Here is a 22,430-nt window from a genome sequence, read left to right on the forward strand (position 1 = left end):
AGAAGGGATCGTCCCTCTCAGTGGAGCAGACCAAGGCTACCAGGGGCTGGGTCTGTTCCTGTGTGCCCTTGCTGCCAAGGGTGCAGAAGAGGACTTAGGCTTGTCCTGCTGGTCACTGTTCCAGTGCTAAATCTAAGCTTCACCCTAGAACACCCTAGCACATCAGTGGGCACACCAAAATGAAAACAGTCTTGAAGGCATGGGAGAATGACTTAGATGGGACAAGGTGCCAGCCATCTGTCGCCCCAGCAGAAACTGTGCATTTAGGAAGAAATTGACGGGTCATGGCTCAAACAGGACATCAAGGCAATGTTTGGGTGTAATATGATCAAATATTGGGGAAGGGTGTCAAGATTGCTTGGACATGGTCATGATTCGTATTTATTTTCTCTCTTCCTGAATGAAATTTTGGTTTTTAATAGTGTTACTCTTACAGGCAATCTCCCGCAGCCTTTGGAAGGTGCCAAGGGTGGCCCTCCTTACGTCTGGGCAGGGTTATGCAGTCCTCTCTGACCTCCCTGCAGATCCTTTATAACATGCTTTCTCACGTGGTTCCATTATTTGGGTTTAGGGCAGGAAATAGAACCTGATTCAACATTTTGCTAAGTATTATTTTCACCACACTGAATAGGGTCGTTTTTGATCTGCAACCCACAGCTGGGCTGTGGTTCTCTCAACAGACATAAACTTTAAAGCTTCCTCCTGTGTTGATTTCTTGGCATGAGCTGACCACATGTCCCATGTACTTGCTTTTTCTTTGCATGTCACCGAGAGTCGTGTTCCAGGGCTGGTGGGCACTGACAGAGCAGGACAGCTGTGCCAGGAATTCAGGGTGCAAACACTCCAGTGAGAAAAATGAGGCTCCTCTAGGTAAAACTGAAATTTACTTTAAAGGCTGGTGTAAAAGTAGGGACTCAAGGCCAAATATTCATTTGCAGTAAAATACACTATGTTAAGAAGTTGAAGTATTTGTTTTGTTTTGTCTCTCTCTCTTTTTTAAGCAAACGAAGTTGGTTTTTGTGGAGATACACAATTAGTAACTGGTAGATTATTTTGAAAGTCTTGCCTTCTTAACATGAGCCTCGGCTGATCGCTACTCCCTAATGCTGATAATTATCTGAAGAAAAATAAATCCGAATGTCTAGGTTAATGAAGAATGAAACAGGATAATGCCTGGATGCTAAATTTTCCAAGAACAAAGCACACATTTGTTTTATACATACCCCTGCTAAAGTACCTAATGGAAAGGGCACAGAAATCTGTTACTTAGGAGCATTTTTCTTTTTTATTTATTCATTTCAAGAGAGACAGTGAGAACAAGCAGGGGAGGGGCAGAGAGAGAGGGAGAGAGAGAATCCCAAGCAGGCTCCACACTGTCAGCACAGAGCTCAAGGCAGGGTTTGAACCCACGGAACGCAAGACCATGACCTGAGCTGAAATCAAGAGTCAGACACTCAGCCGACTGAACCATCCAGGCACCCCAGCTTAGGAGCATTGTTATGATGGAGTCCTGGGGGTATTGCCACAGGACTGCCTTTGAGCCAGGGCCCTACCTACTTTGAGGACGTAAAGGTGGAGCCAGCTCATCCTACAGTTTGGGCCTGGGAACACTGAGAACAGCAGTGTACTAGAGTCCCAAAGCCTCACCTTTACCACTGCTTGAGTCAGCAGTAAACCAGCCTTAGTCTCCCAATCCATAAAGTGGATCAACAGCGATTCACACTACAGGGCGCTCGTGGGGATTACACAGGATAAGGAATGTGGACGAGCTCTGTCAACAGCGAAGTTCCAGACAAAAGAAAGGAGTTACTTATCACAGCTATGAAGGGCTGTTGGGGGATCAGCTGGAGTCTAAAAAGAAAACAAACCCCAACCCAACCCCCTCTCCTACGGGCTCCAGTTGGACAACAGGGCACTTGTGCTGCCTTTGGCATATGTGGATGGATTTTACCTACTCGGGGACATCAGGCAGGCCCCTGCGAAGCTTTTGAACTCAGCTGTTGTCGTGCTCCATGCAGACAAGCAGGATGATCCGTCTGGGATTAGGAGTTCTGGTTTCTCTGCTCAGCTAGAATCTTGGGCAGTCTTTTAACTTCGCTGTTGCAGAGTTTCACTCATTTGTTGAATGGGGATTACATCAGTCTTACTTACCTGGAAGATCTTTATGAGAATGAAATTCCATTTTGTTTTCTTTTAGCATAAATACACGCATTGCTAATTATCAGAGCCCAGACCTGCAGCATCACTCCTGGGTGTTCGGAAGTTTTATTATTTATAATCAGCCCCGGCTGACTGCTATTCCCTGATGCTTTATTTTTTTCTTAATAAACCTTTCATTTTGGAATACTTTTGGATTTAAGGAAAAGTTCCAAAGATAATATGGAGCGTTCTCATATGCGCTTTGCCCGGTTTCTCCTAATGTTAACAACGTACATAACTATGGTCCATTGTAAAAACTAAGAGGGCCATATTGGTACGTTAATACTAGCAAATTTATTCATATTTCATCAGTTTTTCTACTAATGTCCTTTTTCTCTTCCAGGACTCAGTGCAGGACACTGCACTGAATTTAGATATCATGACTCCATAAGTCTCTTCTGGTCTGTGTTGTTGTTTTTTTTTTTTTAGTTTTTCCTTGTCTTTCATGCACTGGCAGTTTGAGGGCTGGTTAGGTATTGTGTAGACTGTACTTCCATCTGATTCACTCTGACATTTTTGTAGATAAGTGGTATGGATTTTTGTAGATAAGTGAAGTGCTGTTTTCACTGCATAATATCATAAGTATATGTCATCAACACAACTTATTACTTGTGATCACCTACTGTACTTGGTTAAGGTGGGATCTGCCAGATTTCTCCACTGTAAGGTAACTGTTTTCCCTGTCAATGCTCTGTTCTCTAAAATAAAAGAAAATTTTTTCACACTGGTCAGAGTGTCTAAAATTAACAACTCAGGAAACAACAGATGTTGGCGAGGATGTGGAGAAAGGGAAGCCCTTTTGCCCTGTTGGTGGGAATGCAAACTAGTGCAGCCACTCTGGAAAACAGTGTGGAGGTTCCTCAAAAATTAAAAATAGAATTGCCCTACAATGCAGTAATAGCACTACTAGGAATTTATCCAAAGGATATAGGAGTGCTGATTTCTAGGTGCACATGTAGCCCAATGTTTATAGCAACGCTATCAACAATAACTAAATTATGGAAAGAGCCCAAATGTCCATCAACTGATGAATGGATAAAGATCACACACACACACACACACACACACACACACAACACACACACACACACACACACACACACACACACACACACACACACACACTGGAATACTACCTGGCGATGAAAAAGAATGAAATCTTGCCATTTGCAACAACGCGGACGGAACTGGAGGGTATTATGCTAAATGAAATAAGTCAGTTAGAGACAGATATCATACGTTTTCACTCATATGATGTGGAATTTGAGAAACTTAACAGAAGACCATAGGGAAGGGAAGGAAAAGTAAGTTGCAAAGAGAGAAGGAGGCAAACCGTAAAAGACTCTTAAATACAGACAACAAACTGGGGGCTGATGGGAGCAGGGGGCTGGAGGGTGGGGAAAATGGCCATGCGATGGGCATTGAGGAGGGTACTTGCTGGGATGAGCACTGGGTGTTGTATGTAAGTGATGAATTAGAGGAATCTACTCCCAAAGCCAAGACTACACTATTACACTGTAGGTTAGCTAACTTGACAATAAATTATTAAAAATAAATAAATAAATAAATAAATAAATAAATAAATAAATAAATAAGTAAGAAAGGAAAAGAAAAGAAAGGAAGAGAAGAAGAGAAGGGAAGATAAGAGAAAAGAAAAGAGAAAAGAAAAGAAAACCATGGAGCCCAACCCACACTCAAGGGACGTGAATTAGGTTTCATTTACTGAATCTACATACATTAGTAAGAAAGACTGGTCTTTTTTAACCCCCGTTATTTATCCATTTCATCATTTATTTATATCATTATGGACTTATATTTAATTATTTTATACTTGGGGTTATAATCCAATGCTCAAACTGTTCCAGCTTTGGCCACTGGGAACTCTAAGTTAACTCATTCTAGTGTCCCCTTGACATACCCCACAATTATGGGGTATTTTGTTTTAGTTTTCATTTGGGGCACTTTCTTACCTTCTAGCACTGAAGGATGCTTCAGGCTTATCTTATGTATGCATTGCCCCATTCTTGGAATCAGTCATTTCTTCAGGTACTCTGCTTCCTTTCATTGGAAAGTGGTACTAGAAGCAACAACTGGACACTGAATGTCCTTGTTGTTATTAGCTACTGCTGATTTTTATCCAAATAAAATAAATGAAAATGTTTAGGGTCAGGGAGATATGGGTTTTTTACTAGCTGTGTTACTTTGGGCAAGTTACTTTTCCATGTTGGGTTTCCATTTCCTCACCTGTGTAAGGATAATGAAAATGACTTAAAGAGCAGTTGTGGGGTCAAGTGGTATAACACTGTAGGAACTTTGCTTCTGGTGCTAGAGAGCTAGGTTTTCCCCCCAACCATTCTGCTGAAAACAACCAAAATTCTTAGAGAAAATACAGGAATCATCCAACAATGATCTGACAAAATAATAATGGCAAAAATTACGGGAAAGAGGGAACCAAAAGAAATAAACAAGGAAGAAAATTGCATTTACCCTGAAGGCATTTGCCATTTCCAGCAATTCTGAATTTTCACTTTGACAGCCTCATGGTGGCTGGGGTGGGGTAGGGGTGATGACAGTCAAAACTGGGGCTAGTACTAGGCAAGAAATTTAATAGGAGACCCTTGCTATAATAAGCTGGATGCCAAACAGCTATAACGCTGGGGGACAGTGAGGCAATTACTGCTCTTACTTGAATTCTCCAAGTCTTATGGGAAACTCAAGCCTTGAGTTTGGTTTATGGTGGGTCTTAAACTGAGAGCACTTTCAGATGCTTCGTGAAGGGGAAGAAGGTGCCTTCAATTTGGCCTTCACATAAATCTCACAAATCATTTTCCAATAACAATGACCAACACATATTAAAAGATAACTACACACATAGCAGAAATAATAGACAAAAAGAACTAGACTGGTAAAGTCTTAAGATAGTAGAATCATTTGCGATAAACTATGAAATAACTATGCTTCAATGCATAAAGAAATCAAGACAAAATTGAGTATAACTTTAGGGTATAAGAAACTAAAAAGGGACATAGGTGATATAAAGCAAAAAACAAAAAAGGTTTTTTAAAATAAAAATCCTAACAAACAGGATTGAAACTTTAGGGGATGAATTAGAACATTAGATGCACCTAAAGAAAGAAAAGAATCAATAAACTTGAAGAGTTATCATGTAAAGCACCTAGATCAGTTTCAGTAATATTAATCAGCCCTTTCCCCCTTTTCACCCTTTCACAAGCCCACTCCTGTTAAGCATCTCCAATTGGCCAAGAGTCCCAGACATTTTAATGAAAAGAAACTAGTGATAATATTTCTGAAACCTTGAAATCCCTTCAAAGGGGTGTGGCAGAAGTGGGAAGGGAAGCATTGGTGCCAGCTACATTACCCTCTCCCCTCTGGGAACACTGGGAAAGCCCAGAGAAGGGGTGAGTGCTCATGGCTGGTAGCCCTGAGATCTGCAAAAGAAGGCCTGGAGATGTCCTATAGGTCTTAGCAACCCACATCTATAGATAAAGCTTGTTCCAAAATGTCTGTCTGTTCCCTGCTTATCTCCCAGGCTGCTCAGAGGTTCCAGGAAATGAAAAGTGTAGAAAGCATGTTGGACCAATAGCATATGAAAGCGCTTCAATGTTGTACGTGAAAGTTGGTTTCTTTTACTCAATATTCTTTTGATGTATTATTTACCTATTTTATATCACTGAAATACCTCATCACATGGATTTAAAATCTTCCTTCATGTAGCTTTTTTTTTTCTTAAATTAAAAATATTCTTTTCCTCCCCAAAGTGGGCATTTTCTTGTATCCAAAGACAGCTGCCATCAATTTTTCCTTCCTTAGATGTGCATGATGTGCACACTGCTCCTCACAATGAGAGGGGAAGTCTCTTCTCTAGCCCAAATCTGTGCTGGCCTTGTGAGTCCCTTGGGCCAACAGAATGCGGCTGAAGGAACACTATGTTAGCAGTGGGCCTAGCCTTGAGATGACTGGCATCTCCCACTTCCTCTTTGGAACCCAGTCATCATGTAAAACATTCAGCCCTCCTGACACTACTACGCTGTGGGGAAGGCCACATTAGGTCACACAGGAGACAGTTGCCCAGCAGTCCCCAGAGGTCCCTGCCACCCCAGCGGAGGTGACTGCTGTGAGTGCAGAGGCCGCCTTCATAGACCTCAGGCAGCAGGAGAACCATCCAGCTGAGCCCCGTTCAGATGTGGAATTGCTACACGTAATTACTGGTTGTTCTAAGCCACTAAGTTTCCGGGTCGTTTGTTACACAGCGACAGAGAACTGAAACATCTTTACATATGCTTTTCTTCAGAATTCTTGTTCTCCTGAGAGGGAAAAAGATTCTTCAAGGTTCTTCGGTGTCCACTGCAATCTGGCTCCTCTCTAGGCTTTCACTTGAGACATCAGCCAAACTGGTCTGCTCACCGTTTCTCAACATGTCTGCCCTACGTACTCCTGTTTGTGTGATTTTACGCACTTCAACCAACCCTGTCTGAAGGCTCAAAACTGCACGGCCCCCTCCTCAGTCGAACCACCAGTTTGTTGGAATTTTCCACTCTTGAAGGTCTAGCAACAAGAATGACATTTGCTCCTAAGTCCTTAAGTGATCTCTGTCCTCTGAACTCTGAACTTATTCATTGGGAAGCCTCTGCTCCCTTGTGTCATTATTTGTGGCTAAAAAAAAATTTTTTTTAAAATTTTTTATTTTATTTTAGAGAGAGAACATGAGCTGGGGAGAGGGGCAGAGGGAGAGAGAGAGAAAGAATCCCAAGAGGTCTCAATCCTCAGCACTGAGCCCAGTGCGGGGCTTGATGTCATGATCCCGGGATCATGACCTGAGCCAAAATCAAGAGATGGATCCTCAACCAAGTGAGCCACACAGGTGCCCCGTTATTTGTGTTTTAAAGTCAGCTTTGTGTCCTCAAATATGATGAGCTCCTTTGAAGGCAAAGTCTGAGCATATACACCTGCTTATGTTATAGCATCTAATGGGGGACCCGGAAGAGAAGCTGTCAGAAAATGTGTTTTATACACGATTATGTTGTTTTATATTCTTTTCCTTTAGAGCAGCATCTTGGTGGTGGTTCACCGGCTCTGTCTTCATTTTCAGGTACTCTTAGCCATCACATTGAATTTCCATTACCATCACTGACATAAAAATACCACAGGTCTTTTTTCTGAATATGAAGAATGACTTAATGGGTTTTGCTAAGAAGCAGAAAAATGAAAATCACTTAATACATTTTTATTTTTTGCCAAGACAAGGAAAATACTTTTGATTCCCTCTTCTGCTTCTCATGTCAGAAAGTTCATGCACAGTGAATCATTTCCTTGTCACTTAAACTCTGAAGTGTAATATGATCATGGTAGGCAATGAAAACATGTATGTGAAGTCCCAGGGGCATAAAAATCCCTGAGTGGGAACTGATAAAAGATTGACAGGACTGTTTTCTAAGAAAGCAAAGAGCTGACGGCTGAAGTGCAAAGGTTTCTTCTGCACATCAGGGACCCTTACCTGACTCCTAATCCTCATGCTGGCCGTGGGAGTCAAATATTTATGTTCTAGATACCAGGCTCGCTCCTGAAACACCAGCTTGGTTCCATATAACAGACAAAACTAAGGCATGGGGGAAGAGGAGAGAAATGAACAAATGGTGATATATTAGAAAATGGAGACTCTAAGGAGGAGAAAGAGAAATAGCATAAGGTTACATTTCATTAAATCATAAGAGTTAATACTTCCTCAATGTAAAATGGTCACATTTTTGAGGTGCAGTATATGTTTTACTAAAAAAAAAACCCATTCTGTATAAAATGTAAAGCGTATATAAAAGCAGAAAGAATCGCATGGTAAGCTGCCATGGGGCCACGCCCCCAATTCAACAAATATGAATTCATGGCCAGACTTGTTTCATCTGTAACCTCACCCAGTCGGCTCTCATCCCAGGTTATTTAGAAGCAAAGTCCACATGTAATATATTTTAAAACATGAATGCAGTATTTTTGTTTGCTTTCCTTTTCAATTCATGAAAAAAATATTCTAAGTGTACATTCTGAATGTTATCTTAACAGTTTTCATTGAGCCTAGTTTCATTAAACTCTCATAAAAATGGCATTCCTCATTTACATTTGTTTCAATACGTTTTTCCTATTACACTTCTGAAACCTACACACAGAACTTCATGACATCAGTGGCGTCGAGCAATAATAAATGCATGTTCCTGTGTCCAGAAGCAACTTTTTTTTTTAACGTTTATTTTTGAGACAGAGAGAGACAGAGCATGAGTGGGGGAGGGTCAGAGAGAGAGAGAGAGGGAGACACAGAATCTGAAACAGGCTCCAGGCTCTGAGCTGTCAGCACAGAGCCCGACGCGGGGCTCGAACTCACGGACCGCGAGATCATGACCTGAGCCGAAGTCGGATGCTTAACTGACTGAGCCACCCAGGCGCCCCAAGAAACAACTTTTGAATTAACTATTCATTTGGCAGTTAATATTCAATTATTTTAAAATTACACAAAAGTGGAGGGAATAGTATAAAGCACTTCCACGTCTCCATCACCCAGCTTCAACAGCTATCAACTAACTCATGGACCATCTTCTTTTATCCATTCCCCCCCCCCCACCCCTTTCTGTATTACTGTGAGGCTAAGTTCAGTCACACCATCTCATCCATAAGCTTTTCACTGTGTGCCTCTAAAAGATAAGGATGACTCTTGGGGCACCTGGATGGCTCAGTTGGTTGAGCGTCCGACTTCAGCTCAGGTCATGATCTCACGGTTTGTGGGTCTGAGCCCCACATCGGGCTCTGTGCTGACAGCTCAGAGTCTGGAGCCTGCTTTGGATTCTGTGTCTCCCTCTCTCTCTGCTCCTCCCCTGCTCACACGCTGTCTCTCTGTCTCAAGAATAAAGATTAAAAAAAAAATTTTTTTTTAAGATAATGACTCTTTAGAAGTAAGATTATATCAAAGTCCATCCAAGCAACAACAACAAAACTCTTATTCATAGTCAAATGGAAATGACCTTCACATACCAGAAGACGATGTTTTCTATTGATCATCAGGCTCAGATATTATACAGTTTGAAGTCATGTAGACTTCCTTCTTTTCCTGAGGTTCTGGGACATCCTTGAAATAGCATCATTATGGAGAGCCTCCACTATTCAATCTTCCTAGAAAGGGTCACAGTATGGCTTAGTGACTTGTCTGTGAAAGATATTTAAGATTAATTATGGCTCTTTTATGACTTTGCCAATGTTCTGCTTGGCTAGCGTAAGCTACCTTTGGCTCTTTCATAGAATAGCAGTAAAGATGTTAGCTGACCCTTCAGACATAGTAGAAGCAACTGAAAATCCTGTCATACATCCTGAGAGCATGAATTCTTACAAAAATGATACATTGTATACCTTCTGTGGCTAGACTGAACCACAAATCTCTAGGTGAATTTCACATCCACTATAGAAATACTTTTGTGGATTCCTAGGTATAGAAACTTAATTCTCATTACTCCTGGGTCTACAAACATCTACGGTCAGTGATAAGAAATCCAGAGCCACAGAAATATAAGGTTTTTTTGAAATAACCTATTTGATCTTCTCACTCAATCCAGAATCCTGTGTCAGCCAAGGTATGACAAGAAACAGATGACATTTTCCTATTAGGATGATTCAAGAAGAGTTCAATAAATGGTTTTCATAAGGGTGTGGGCAAGTTGTAGGAGAGCCACAAAGGATAGTGCAGTACCCCAGAGCTGGTATCTCTGGGACTGTCACCAGCTCTAGGTTTCAAGGGAGGAGGGCAGGGAGGGGCTCCTGAATCCTGGAAGAGACAGCTCTATAGACAGAAGCATCTAAGAGGAGTTGTGACCTTTGGCCTAGGAACACAGAAATCCCAAGGTGACCCCGCAGGGAGGCGCACAGAGGGCAAGAATATCCCAACCTCCTTCTCCTCCCCTCTCCAATCTCTAACTGAGGCTTGTTGTTTGCAGAAGCTAACTGGCTGCAGAGGTCAAGGATTCCACTGATCCAAGTTATGTAGGTCAGCTTCCTGGGCTTAGAGCCAGGTGGAGAAGGGTGGAGTGTAGAGCTGGAGAGAAAAATAGAGGGTATCTGGCACAAATCCCATCTCTAACACCCCCGAGAGATGGTGGTCCAGCTTCTAGTCTAGTCCTGTCCGACTCCGGCCCAAGCCCACTTAGTCCCACAGAGCTCCCAACAAGCCCCTGACTGCTGACATCGTGGCCAAGCTTCGTTCCAGACCACTGGCCTCAACCAGTCTCACACTGTGCTTCCCGACTAGGTCTGCTCCTCCCCCCTGTTGACTCCTGAGTTGTCCTTCTGTGGCTCCTGTGTATCTGATGCTCAGGGACACTTTTCTGCCTTGGCACTTTAGCTTTTCTCCTTGAACACAGTTCAGACTCTCCTCAAACAACCCTCTTTGCCTATCCTGGCAAACACGTGTCTTGGTCCTCAGTGGCTATCAGAACACCACATTGAGCTCCAGATACCATCAGGCCAGCCTCAGACCCTCACACAGAACCTGAATGTCTTTCCTTTTGTGTTCCAGAGACAGGAGCTCAGTGCTTTAGAGGCATCCGGCTCTCGAAGGAGTCTTTCTGTTGGAAGAGCCATTGTATACCCATCCACTTCTCCCCGTGGAACATGAATTTATGGATTGCTGGCTCCGTAGGAATGTGATCTGGTCCTGCCCATCTCTGCCAGCCTAAGGTCTGGTGAAGGAGCTAACGCGCTGTAAGAGACTGGCTGAAACACAATTTCCTATGACTCATAGCTATTAACCCTGTAACTTCTGCCTAAGGAACAAAACAGGAGTCTGTAAAAGCATCCAGATAATAACTCTTAACAGATTTAAAGATCAGTTCCACATCTTGCCTTAGTCTTTCTTTCTTCAAGATGATCAACCTTCACAGATCGTTAATTCCCTCTCACCACATGGCTTCCAGCCCTCCTGCCACCTTGGACCTGGGGGCCTCTTCTAGGTGCTAATTCTCTCCCTCAAGGCGTCTCACAAAAAACTGAGCAGACTACCCAAATGTTCTTTCATGACTGTAGTGTTAGCAACACCATCGCCATCCCGGATTAGGGGTCTATACTCTTATATGCAAGTTAAGGCAGAATTTGCTTTTACGACAGCCACATAATATTTTTTGAATAAATAAAAGAATATCATATGTATTTGGTTTAACATCAAATGTTTGTTCACTTGACAAACTCCAACTAAGCCATTTCCCCCAGGAACTGTTTCCAACCAACACGCACATGCATACAAACGTCCCTAAAGAGATGATTTAAAATTTGTTCTTTTTAAAAAATAAAATTCTTTGATTCCTTATTCTTTGAAAGTATCATCTTGTTGAGATGACCTGTCGCAAGTCCCCCAAATCTCTATGGATCTTGACTCAATCACCTGACATGTTCGTGTCATATTTACAAATCTGTCAAGTCCCATCTGTGTCTTTATACAATAGAGCCCACCTAATAGGTCTAAGTCTTCTGATTCAAGTATCTGAAAATCTGTTTAATGAGAGGTCATTTAACTCATATTTCTCTGGCTTGCCCACAGGATATCCTGAGAGTCTGGCAAAGCGTTGGCCAAAGTCAAGACATACCAATTTCTCCAGACTTTTCTCTTCTAGTAACCTGGTTAAGAAAGGAAGTAAGATTCATTTAGCAAGGCTTAGCCACAGTGAACACAGATAGGCTCCTGGTGACTGTCTGTTTTCTAATTGCTGATAAGCTATCCTGAATAGTCTTTTCTAGAATTTTAACTTAGATTTATATCAATCTTAAATTCTATAGTTTCCAAAATCTACTTTTTCCCCATTAAAAAAAAAGTGCACATTTGTTCATTTATAATTTTCTGACATCCCTTTTGTTCTTGGTTTCAGATCTCTCAAACTACAAGTACTTCCCAATTCAGACAGAAGATGGGAATATTATAGGAGATGAAGGGCTTAGCTTTCTTTTCATCATCTCTTAGCACCACAGCTCTCTTCTCCAAACTAGAAGCCTGTTTCTTCAAATTCTAAATGTAGCTAAAAATGGCCTTTGAAATTTTCATTAGATTATTTGTTAAGCCTCATGCTCTGCTGGGACTCAGTCACCCTGACATTTATTAAATGTTATCCTTTTGTATTTATCCTTGGACAAGCATTTATTTCCCTCCCATTACCTCTCTCCTCATTGCTTGTATGTAGCTTAGACCTATGCCCATCAAGGGGCACACCCATACTCTTATGTCTGGTTTCTTAAAATGTGTCCCAAATCACAGCTTTTTTTTTCTGTATCTATTACATTGTCAGAATAATATTCTGCTGCTGACCCCAATAAAAACCCTGGACACCAAAGCTTCGGTATCCTTGTTGGCAACACTTTGCACATACTGTCACACTGTCACATTGTTACATTGTTGGGAGAATTAAGTGCTGTCTGTAGGACTCCACAAAAAGAAAACACCCGGAGTCTTACTGGCTTTTTCTGGACCACACACCCTACTTTTCCCTTTGCTGATTTTAATCTATATCCTTTTGCAATGTGTATAAAGATTTTACATAAATAAAAAGGTCCTGTGAGTCCTTTTAGCAAATCATCAAACCTGAGGGTGGTCTTGGGGACCCCTAACACAGGCTCCATTTACACATGAAGAAACAGAGCCTCAAGAAAGTTGAATTATAGAGCCAGGGTTGGAACTAAGTTTTTCAGGATTCAAAGATATTTTTCTATCTACCATAGGACGTCTAATTTTCAGAATTAAAAAAAAAAAACAAACCCAAAGCAGACAACTCTTTCTAAAAATAGAGGCTATAGAGTCTATTCTGGGTAAGATGAAGTAAAAGACTTCCCCAGTCTCTCTCACTGAATGTAGCCATAACTCTTGGACAGAGTGAATGGAAAAGCTATTTGAGTAATCTGAAAAATAAACAGTAGCAGGAAGATTGGGGCAAAGGACCAGAATTCAAAGTACCACTAAACTGGTGGTGACTTTCACTTTTTAAAAATGTTTGTTTATTTTTGAGAGGGGTGGAGAGTGGAGGGGCAGAGAGAGAGAGGGACAGAGGATCTCAAGCGGGCTCTGTGCTGACAGTCTGACAGCGGTGAGCCCAATGCAGAGCTTGAACCCATGAGGCACAAGATCATGACCTGAGCCAAAGTTGGAACCACCTACCAAGTGAGCCACCCAGGTGCCCCAACTTTCATTGTTTCCCCTAGTCCTCAAGCTGCTTGTCCCTGCAGGCATATGCAGCAGATGGGGACATCTAAACCCCAGATTTCTTGCTGGAGGATGAAAAAAAGGTAGCTCCAGGGAACCAGAAAGTACCAAGGAGGTCATGGAGAAAAAAAGACTTGGAAAAGTAACCTCATAAAGTTTCTTAAAAGCTGGGCTCAGCATCCAGGGTGCATATATGAATCTAATGCTAATTATCTTACCTAATGCTTTGAGAACTGAACTAGTACATAGATGAGAATGCAGGTGCCATACTGGTCACTGACTGGTGCATATGTGGGACAGACCAGAAGAGTACTGCAGAGGAGTTTAAAGGAGTTTAGGAGACTAAGCTGACATTGGAACCACAGTGAACCACAGTGAAAAACCAGGTGCACCACCTGCTAACACAAAAAATATTAAGATTCTCCATTGAGGATGGTAAATTATACACAACATCTAGATAATAAATAACAGCAATTCTACACAGTATTTCCCAGAAAATAGAAGAGGAGAGAAACTTCCCAACTCATTTTATGAGGCCAGCATTACTGTGATATCAAAACTAAGCAAAGACATAACAGGAAAGAAAAACTCTAGACAAACATTTCTCATGAACATAGATCTAAAAATCCCCTATGGAATATTAATAAATTGAACCCAGCAATACATAAAAAGAATAATGTACCATGACCAAGTGGGCTTTATCCTGGGAATGCAAGGCTGGTTCAATACTCAAAAATGAATCGTTATGTCAATGATTTTTTTGAATTTGACACCAAAAGCGGAGGAAACAAAAGCAAAAATAAACAAATGGGACTACATCAAACTAAAGAGCTTCTGCGCAGCAAAGGAAACCATCAACAAAATTAAAAGGCTACCTATCGATAGGAGAAAACATTTGTAAATCATATATCTGGTAAGGGGTTTAGATCCAGAATTATAAAGAGCTCGTACAGTTCAATAGCAAAATGAACAAACGAACAAAAACAAACCAAAAAACCCCAAACCAAACAATCTATTAAAAAATGGGCAGAAGACATGAACAGACGTTTCTCCAAAGAAGATGTACAAATGGCCAACAGGCACATGAAAAGATGTTCAAAATCACTAATCATTAGGGAAATACAAATCAAAACTAGAATGAGATTCTTACCTTATACCTAATGGCTATTGTCAAAGAGACAAGAGATAACAAATGCTGGTGAGAACATGGAGAAAAGAAAACCTTTGTGCATTGCTGTTGTTGGGAAGGTAAGTTGGTGCATCTACTGTGGAAAACGGTATGGATATTCCTCAAAAAATTAAAAATAGAATTACCATATGATTCATCAATTCTGGGTACTTATTAAAAACCCTGAAAACACTAACTGGAAAAGATAGGTGCACCCCCATGTTAACTGCAGTGTTATTCACAACAGCTAAGAAATGAAAACTACCTAAATGTCCACCAACTCATGAATGCATAAAGAAAATGTGGTATATATAGTTGGCAATGCAGGGAGGTGGGGGGTGGACTTCCTGTGGAGTCAAAAATTCACATATAACTGTTGACTCCCCCAAAACTTAACTACTAATAGTCTACTGTTAATGAGAGTCTTAGTAATAATATCAACAGTCAATTAACACATATTTTGTATGTTATATGTATTATATACTGTATTACGATAAAATAAGCTAGAGAAAAGAAAATGCTATTAAGAAAATCACAAGCAAGAGAAAATATATTGGTACTGTACTGTAAAACAAAAATCTGAATATAAGTGGATCCACAGAGTTCAAACCCGTGTTGTTCAAGGGTCAACTAGATAAACAATGCAATATTATTCAGCCTTATAAAAAAGAAGGAAATCTTGTCATATGCAACAGCAAATGGATAGACCTTGAGGGCATTATGCTAAATGTAGTAAGTCATACAGATAAAGGCAAATACTATATAATCTCATACACACACACACACACACACACACACACACACATATATATATATGGAATCTAAAAAAACAAAAACAAAAACAAAAAACAAACCAAGCTCATAGACACAAAGAACAGATTGGTGGTTGCTAGAGGTGGGGGATAGGGAGTGGGCAAAATGGAACACGGTCAAAAGGTACAAACTTCCAGGTATAAAAGAAATAAGTCATGGGGATATAATGTAGAGGTCAACAATGACAGTTAATAATACACTAGAGTATATTTGAAAGATGTTAAGGGAATAGATCTTAAAATTTCTTATCAAAGGAAAAAAATTCTATCACAATGTATTTGATCACTTAATGTGATCATTTTGCAATTTATACAAATATTGAATCATTATGTTGTACACCTGAAACTAACATAGTGTTGTATGTCTATTATACCTCAATAAAGAATTAAATTAAAAGTAAAGGGACAGGGACACCTGGGTGGCTCAGTCGGCTAAGCGTCTGACTGTTGATTTGATTCAGGTCTTGATCTCATGGTTCATAGGATCAAGCCTTGTGTCAGGCTCCATCCACACTGACAGTGAGGAGCCTGCTTGGGATTCTCTTTCTCCCTCTTTCTCTGCCCCTCCACTGCTTGTGCACATGCTCTCTCTCTCTCTCTCTCTCTTCCTCAAAATAATAAACTTAAAAATATTTTTTTAAAAAAGTAAAGGGACAAATGACTAAATATATGATAGAAAAATGAGAAAAAGACATGAATGGAAAATTCACAAAAAATAAAATGCTGTCCTTAAATATATAAAAAGTATTCAAGTAACTCATAATTAGAAAAATAACAAAACAATGCTGAGATACTATCGCTAATCTGATTTGCAAAAATTATATATATAGATAGATAAATATTAAGTTCTCTCAGTGATGAAATGGGAAAACACAAACTCTCATATATTGCTAATGCAAATGCAAATTGGTAGAACTCATTTGTAGGAATATTTGGTAAAACATAACAAAACTACATATGAAACTCACCATTAAACCCAGAAATTCCTAGAAATATACACTAAAGTATACCTTCAATAAAAAGAATATGTATATGTATAAGGTTACTTGTTGTAATTGTAGCATTATTTCTAATTGCAAAATATTGGAAACAATATACATACATATATATACATATATACATATATATATATATATATATATATATATATATATATATGATTGGATATAAAACATGGCACATCCTAACAATGGAGTACCACGCAACTGGAAAACAAAGAATAAAGAAGATCTGTATGAACCAATATGGAGTGATTTGCAGGACACATGAAAAAAGCAAATTTACAAAAGAAACTATAGTATACTATCTTTCATATAATAAATGAAGACATAGAAGAAATAAATGAAGACATAGAAGAAAAAATGAATCTTTGTAATTCTTTTAGGAAAGTAGGAATAGAAGTGAACCCTCTTAATTTGATTAGGGACAGCTACACCACACACACACACACACACACACACACACACACACGCCAAAAAACAAAATAACAACAACAAAAAAACCCTTATAGCTAATATCCTACTTAATGGCAGAAAACTAAACTCTTTTTGCCTAATATCCATAACAAGGCACAGATATCTGTTTTCATCACTCTTATTCACTGACATACTAGAAGTTCTAGTCCATGCAATAAGGCAAAACAAAAACAAAAAAAACAAGCAAACAAAAAGGCATACAAATCAGAAAAGAAAAAATACAATTTGGAAAGGAAAAAATAAAACTGTCCCTGTTCACTTGCAAACATAGAAAACCTATAAGAGATCTACAAAAAAATAAAATCCAAAATCTCTACAATTAATAGCGAACTTGCAAGATCACAGGATACAAGGCTAATACAAAAAATACCAATTGTACTTCTACATATTAGAGTTATATTAAATCTAGGGATTAATGTAAATGATCATGTACATGAACTGGAAACTGAAATTTAAAACAATATACACTTTACAATAGCTCTCCCTAAAATGAAATATTCAGGCATAAATCTACACAAACATGTACATTATCTTTATGTTGAAAACTAAAAATGCTGATGGAAGAAACCAAGGAAGAACTAATAAAATAGATGAGAGGAGTCAAATAGGGGACGTGTGGGTGGTTCAGTAGGTTAAGCCTAATTCTTGGTTTCAGCTCAGGTCATGAGCTCATGGTTCCTGAGTTCAAGTGCCATAACAGGCTTGGCATTGACAGTGAGGAACCTGCTTGGGATTCTTTCTCTCCCTCTCTCTCTCTGCGCCTCCCTGCTCATGCTCTTTCTCTCTCTCTCTCAAAAAAAAAAAATAAAATAAATGAAAAACTTAAAAAAATATGTTATAGAAAAAGAAGAGTCAAATAGTACATTTGTCAAAACTCCCCAAATTAATCCCTAGATTTAATGTAACTCTAATAAAATCACAGGTTTTTTTGTAGATATAGACAAACTAATTCTAAAATTTACATGAAAGGGCAAAGAAACTAGAATGACTAAAACAATTTGAAAAAGAAGAATAAAGTTGGAGGAATCACCCTATTCGACTTTAAGATTTATTCTGAAGTCACAGTATTCAAGGTGGCACAGTATCATCAAGGGACAGACACATAGATCAATGGAACAAAACAGAGAACTCAGAAACAGACCCATGCAAATGTGCCTCAGTGATTTTTGACAAAGATGCAAAAGGAATTTAATGGAAGAAAAATAGTCTTTCAACACATAGTGCTGAAACAATTGGATATCAATGGTTAAAAGATAAATAAACCTGGCCTAAGCCTCACACGTATTCACAAATTAGTTTAAAGTGAATCATAGATCTAAATGTAAAATATAAAAATCTAAAACTTCTAGAAAAAAAATACAGGGGAAACCTTCATGGCCTGGGATTAAACATTTTTAGTTCTTAGATATGACAACAACAGCACAATCCATAAAAGAGTATTTGACAAATTGGACTTCACCAAAACCAAAAACTTTTCCTTTACAAAGGGCACTGTTAAGACAATGAAAATGCATGCTACAGGCTGGGAGAAAATATTTGCAAATCACACATCCAAGAAAGAATTTGTATCCATAATTTATAAAAAACTCTCAAAACTCAGCAGTAGGAAAACAAATTATCCAGTTTAAAAATGGGCAAAGGATTTGAACAGACGTTACTAAAGAGGATATACAGATGGCAAAAAAAGCATGTGAAAAAAATTTCAATATCATTAGCTATTAGAGAGATGGAAATTAAAACCATCATGAGTTACTCCTATGTCCCTATTGAATGGCAAAAATAAAAAATACTGACAATATCACATGTTGAAGATACTGAGCAACCAACTCTCTCATACGTTAGGGATGCAAAGTTTCTTATAAAGTTAAACAGACAGTTAGTTACCACATGACCCAATAAATTGACTTCTAGGTATTTACCCCAGAGCCGTGGTTCTCAACTGTGGATGAGTTTTGTCCCCCAAAAGACATTTGGCAATGTGTGCAGACATCCTGGTTGGCATAACTTGGGGATTTCTACTGGCATATAGTAAGTAGAGGCCAGAGATATGGCTAAACATCCTACAATGCACAGGGCAGTCCCCTCCAACAAAGAAGTATCTGGCCCAAAATGTCAATAGTGCCCAAACTGAGAAACTGCCCCAGAGAAAAGAAACTTATGTTTACATAATATAGTAACTTGTACGTGAGCATTTATAGCATCCCTACTCAATCATCAAAACTGGAAACATCCCAAATGTCCTTCACTGTGTATAGGGATAGGCTATGGTACATCCTTACGACTGAAAACTATTCACAATGAGGGGCGCCTGGGTGGCTCAGTCGGTTAAGTGTCCAACTTCAGCTCAGGTCATGATCTCGTGGTCTGTGAGTTTGAGCCCTGCATCGAGCTCTGAGCCTGGAGCCTGTTTCAGATTCTGTGTCTCCCTCTCTCTCTGACCCTACCCCGTTCATGCTTTCTCTCTGTCTCAAAAATAAACGTTAAAAAAATTTAAAAAAAAAGAAAACTATTCACAATGAAAAATAACTGTTGATGTCTGCAACAACTTGGCTGAATCTCAAAGACATGCTGAGTGAAGGAAGTCAATATCAAAAGATTACATATTGTATGATTCCATTTATATAACATTCTCAAAAGACAAAAGTACAGTGATGGACAACAGCTCACTGGTTGCTAAGGATTATCAGAAGAAAGAAAGAATGATTATAAAGCCATTCTGTAAGGGATGTTAGGATGGTTAAATTGTTCTGTATCCTGATTGTGGCAGGATGCATGTGTTAAATTCTATACATGTGTTAAAATTCATAGAACTATACATCTTTAAACAAGTTCATTTTGCTGTACTGAAATATACCACCTTCCTATATCCAGGCTCTTTTTTGTTCACTATGGCAAACTCCAAGCTGAAATGGCTATATTTTATAAGGGTTCCCTGTACTGAGACCTTGTCCAAGGACCCGGCCTTGATTTCCTCCTTTGAAAGTCACCTCTTCCCTTCTTGGGTTCCAGGAGAGGTGTGTTTTCCCCTCTGTTACACATCCTGCTGGTGTGATTATTTGCCCATGTGACTTCTCCCTAACCACAAGGTGATCAGGAAGCCAGGAGCTGTGGTTCATGCATCTTGGAATTTCCACAGCACCTAGCGTAGCATCAGGGCTCAGTATGCATTTGTGAACTGAAATGCATTTCTTAACTGAAAAGTTAAGAGAGCCTTGGTTTACAGGAGTGTAAACCCACTGGGACCAAGAGCAGAAAGAAGGGAGGTTGCCTGCAATTTATGACAAGTAGGCAGCCTATATCTATGGCCTGAGCTGCATAATAAGCAAGACGATGAAGCAAAAGGACTAAGTTGGACCTCTAGTGTCAGAGAAGATAAACAAAGCTTATTAATTCATGGTAATACCAGCATGGTATCAGAACAGTTTTCCCCAGCAACAACCCAGTTCTCTCACTGTGATGAAGTGCTCTGCCTTCTGCCTCAGACTTTAGCCACTTGGGATCTGCATTATTGCCTTGTAAAATTGATGGGCAGTGGCACCATCTCTTAGTTTAAGGAATTTCTGCCGCATTAGCAAAAAAGCATTGGCTTTGCAATTTCTAAGGGCATTCCCTGCAATAGGAAAGTGATTAAAAATTGGACCAGTCTGGAACGATGCTCATCTTTAGTCCTTATAATGTACCTGCCCAGTCTCCTCCAAGCCATCAGTTCCAGGTGTAAGCTATCAGCTTCTACAAGAGAGGAAGTTTTATTTATATTTAACTGGAAAAGCAGGGAGAGGCAACTTTAGTGTCTTTTTCTTTGATCACTCAAGGAAGTTGTTCAAGATCAGATTATCTTTTCCTTCCAAACTGCCTGGAGATGTTAATTAAAATTTTTTTTTCTTAAATCCAATCTGCTCAATATTCCTTGTGTCTTACATGCTTCTCTTCTCAAGAAAGGTGGCAGGCACCGTGGCACATGGATCATTCTGGTAGCTCAGAGCTCTCTGGGAAAAGATCATTGAGGACGAAGGTGATCTTTTCTTTCTGAGTCTTTGGACACAGAGGAGCCCAGAATGGCCTGCTCTTCACCACCACGTTCTGTGGCGGGGGAACATGTTTCTCTTCATGGGGGATGAGTCTCACAGCAAAGTGATGGTGGGACATGGGCTGGTGTCATGGCAGATCAAATACAGCAGGTGTGATAGAAGGGAGAGATGAGCCACAAACAGCCAGACCCAAGGCACCTCCTACTTTATGCCTCTTTAGAAAACTCTACATGTAGCTATATCCTGGCCTCCTCAGCACTGGGAAATGAAGAAGCACAGAAAATTCATCTGTAGGAAATAAAACTCAACAAGCCAAGAAGGAGACAGAGGGAAAGCCCTGGAGAAGGTAAACTTGAGACATCTTTTCACCAGTATGCTGAATACCGGTGCTTGGACACGGGGAAAACCACAGCTCTGGTTCTGAACCCTGAGGATAGACTGAGAGGGAGGTAAGTGCTTTTTCTTCTATTTGGGGGTCTTATAGCCAGCTGCAGAATTCAAGCTATCCTGTGATTGCCATACTCTGCCAAACTCACTCTCTGCCTTGTGGTGTCGCAGTGCACTGGTCTTACCATGTTCAGTGGGAGTGGGAAAATTCAGAAAGCAAAGCTTTGCAGCAGAGATGAGGCCATTCCCTTGGGGCTCTTTCCACAATCCACTGTTTAGACTGGCTCAGAATGATACTATACTCCTACTTTATGCAGACAGGTTAAGCAACTTGTAGAAAAGCATTCAGCCAGGTCTTCTTTCTGACTTGTTTTAACCCATAATTAATCCCAACATCCCGCCACTCCCCATTCCCTATCTGTCCTTGGCTTTGCAACCATCATCACCATCCATCTTCAGAACGTTTTTCATCTTGCAGAACTGGAACTCTGTACCCAGTAAATTATTCCTCATTCTTGCTTCCCCACGGTCCCTACCTTCTCTACTGTCTCTAGGAATTTGAACTACTCTAGTACCTCATAGAAGTGGCCTCATGTGATACATGCCCTTTTGTGACTGGCTTATTTCATTTAGCCTAATGTCTTCCAGGTTCATCCACGTTGTAGCATACGCCAGAATTTCCTTCTCTTTTTAAAGCCGAATAATATTCCACTGTATGTGTATACCATATATTGTTTATCCATTCATACATCGATGGGCACTTGGGTTGCTACTACCTTTCGGCTATTGCAAATAGTGCTCCCATGAACATGCATGTACAAGTAATTGTTCAAGTTCATTGAATTACCGCTTTCAGTCCTTTTGGGTGTATGCCCAGAAGTGAAATTGCTGGACCACACAGTAATTCTGTTTGTTACCTTTTTGAGTAATTGCCACACTGTTTATCATAGTGGTTGGACCATTTTACATTCCCACCAACAGTGTACCAGTGTTCTTGTTTCTCCACATCCTTGCTAACATGTGTTATTTCATTGTTTTTTTACAGCTGCCATCTTAACGTGAAATGGTATCTCATTGTGACTTTGATTTGTATTTCTTTAATCATTAGTGATGTTGAGCATCATTTCATGTACT

At 39.9% G+C, this 22,430-nt stretch overlaps 1 protein-coding gene across 1 annotated transcript in view; it reads right to left on the reverse strand.

Annotated features, from left to right (window-relative positions):
* ACOXL (acyl-CoA oxidase like) overlaps positions 1-22,430 on the reverse strand; it is a 368,132-nt gene that overhangs the window by 19,795 nt on the left and 325,907 nt on the right. Inside the window, 1 exon segment of the mRNA XM_053200963.1 lies at positions 7,715-7,816. Within this exon segment, the coding sequence (XP_053056938.1) occupies positions 7,715-7,816 (102 nt within the window).

This window comes from Acinonyx jubatus, chromosome A3 (assembly GCF_027475565.1).
Source record: "Acinonyx jubatus isolate Ajub_Pintada_27869175 chromosome A3, VMU_Ajub_asm_v1.0, whole genome shotgun sequence".
NCBI lineage: Eukaryota > Metazoa > Chordata > Mammalia > Carnivora > Felidae > Acinonyx > Acinonyx jubatus.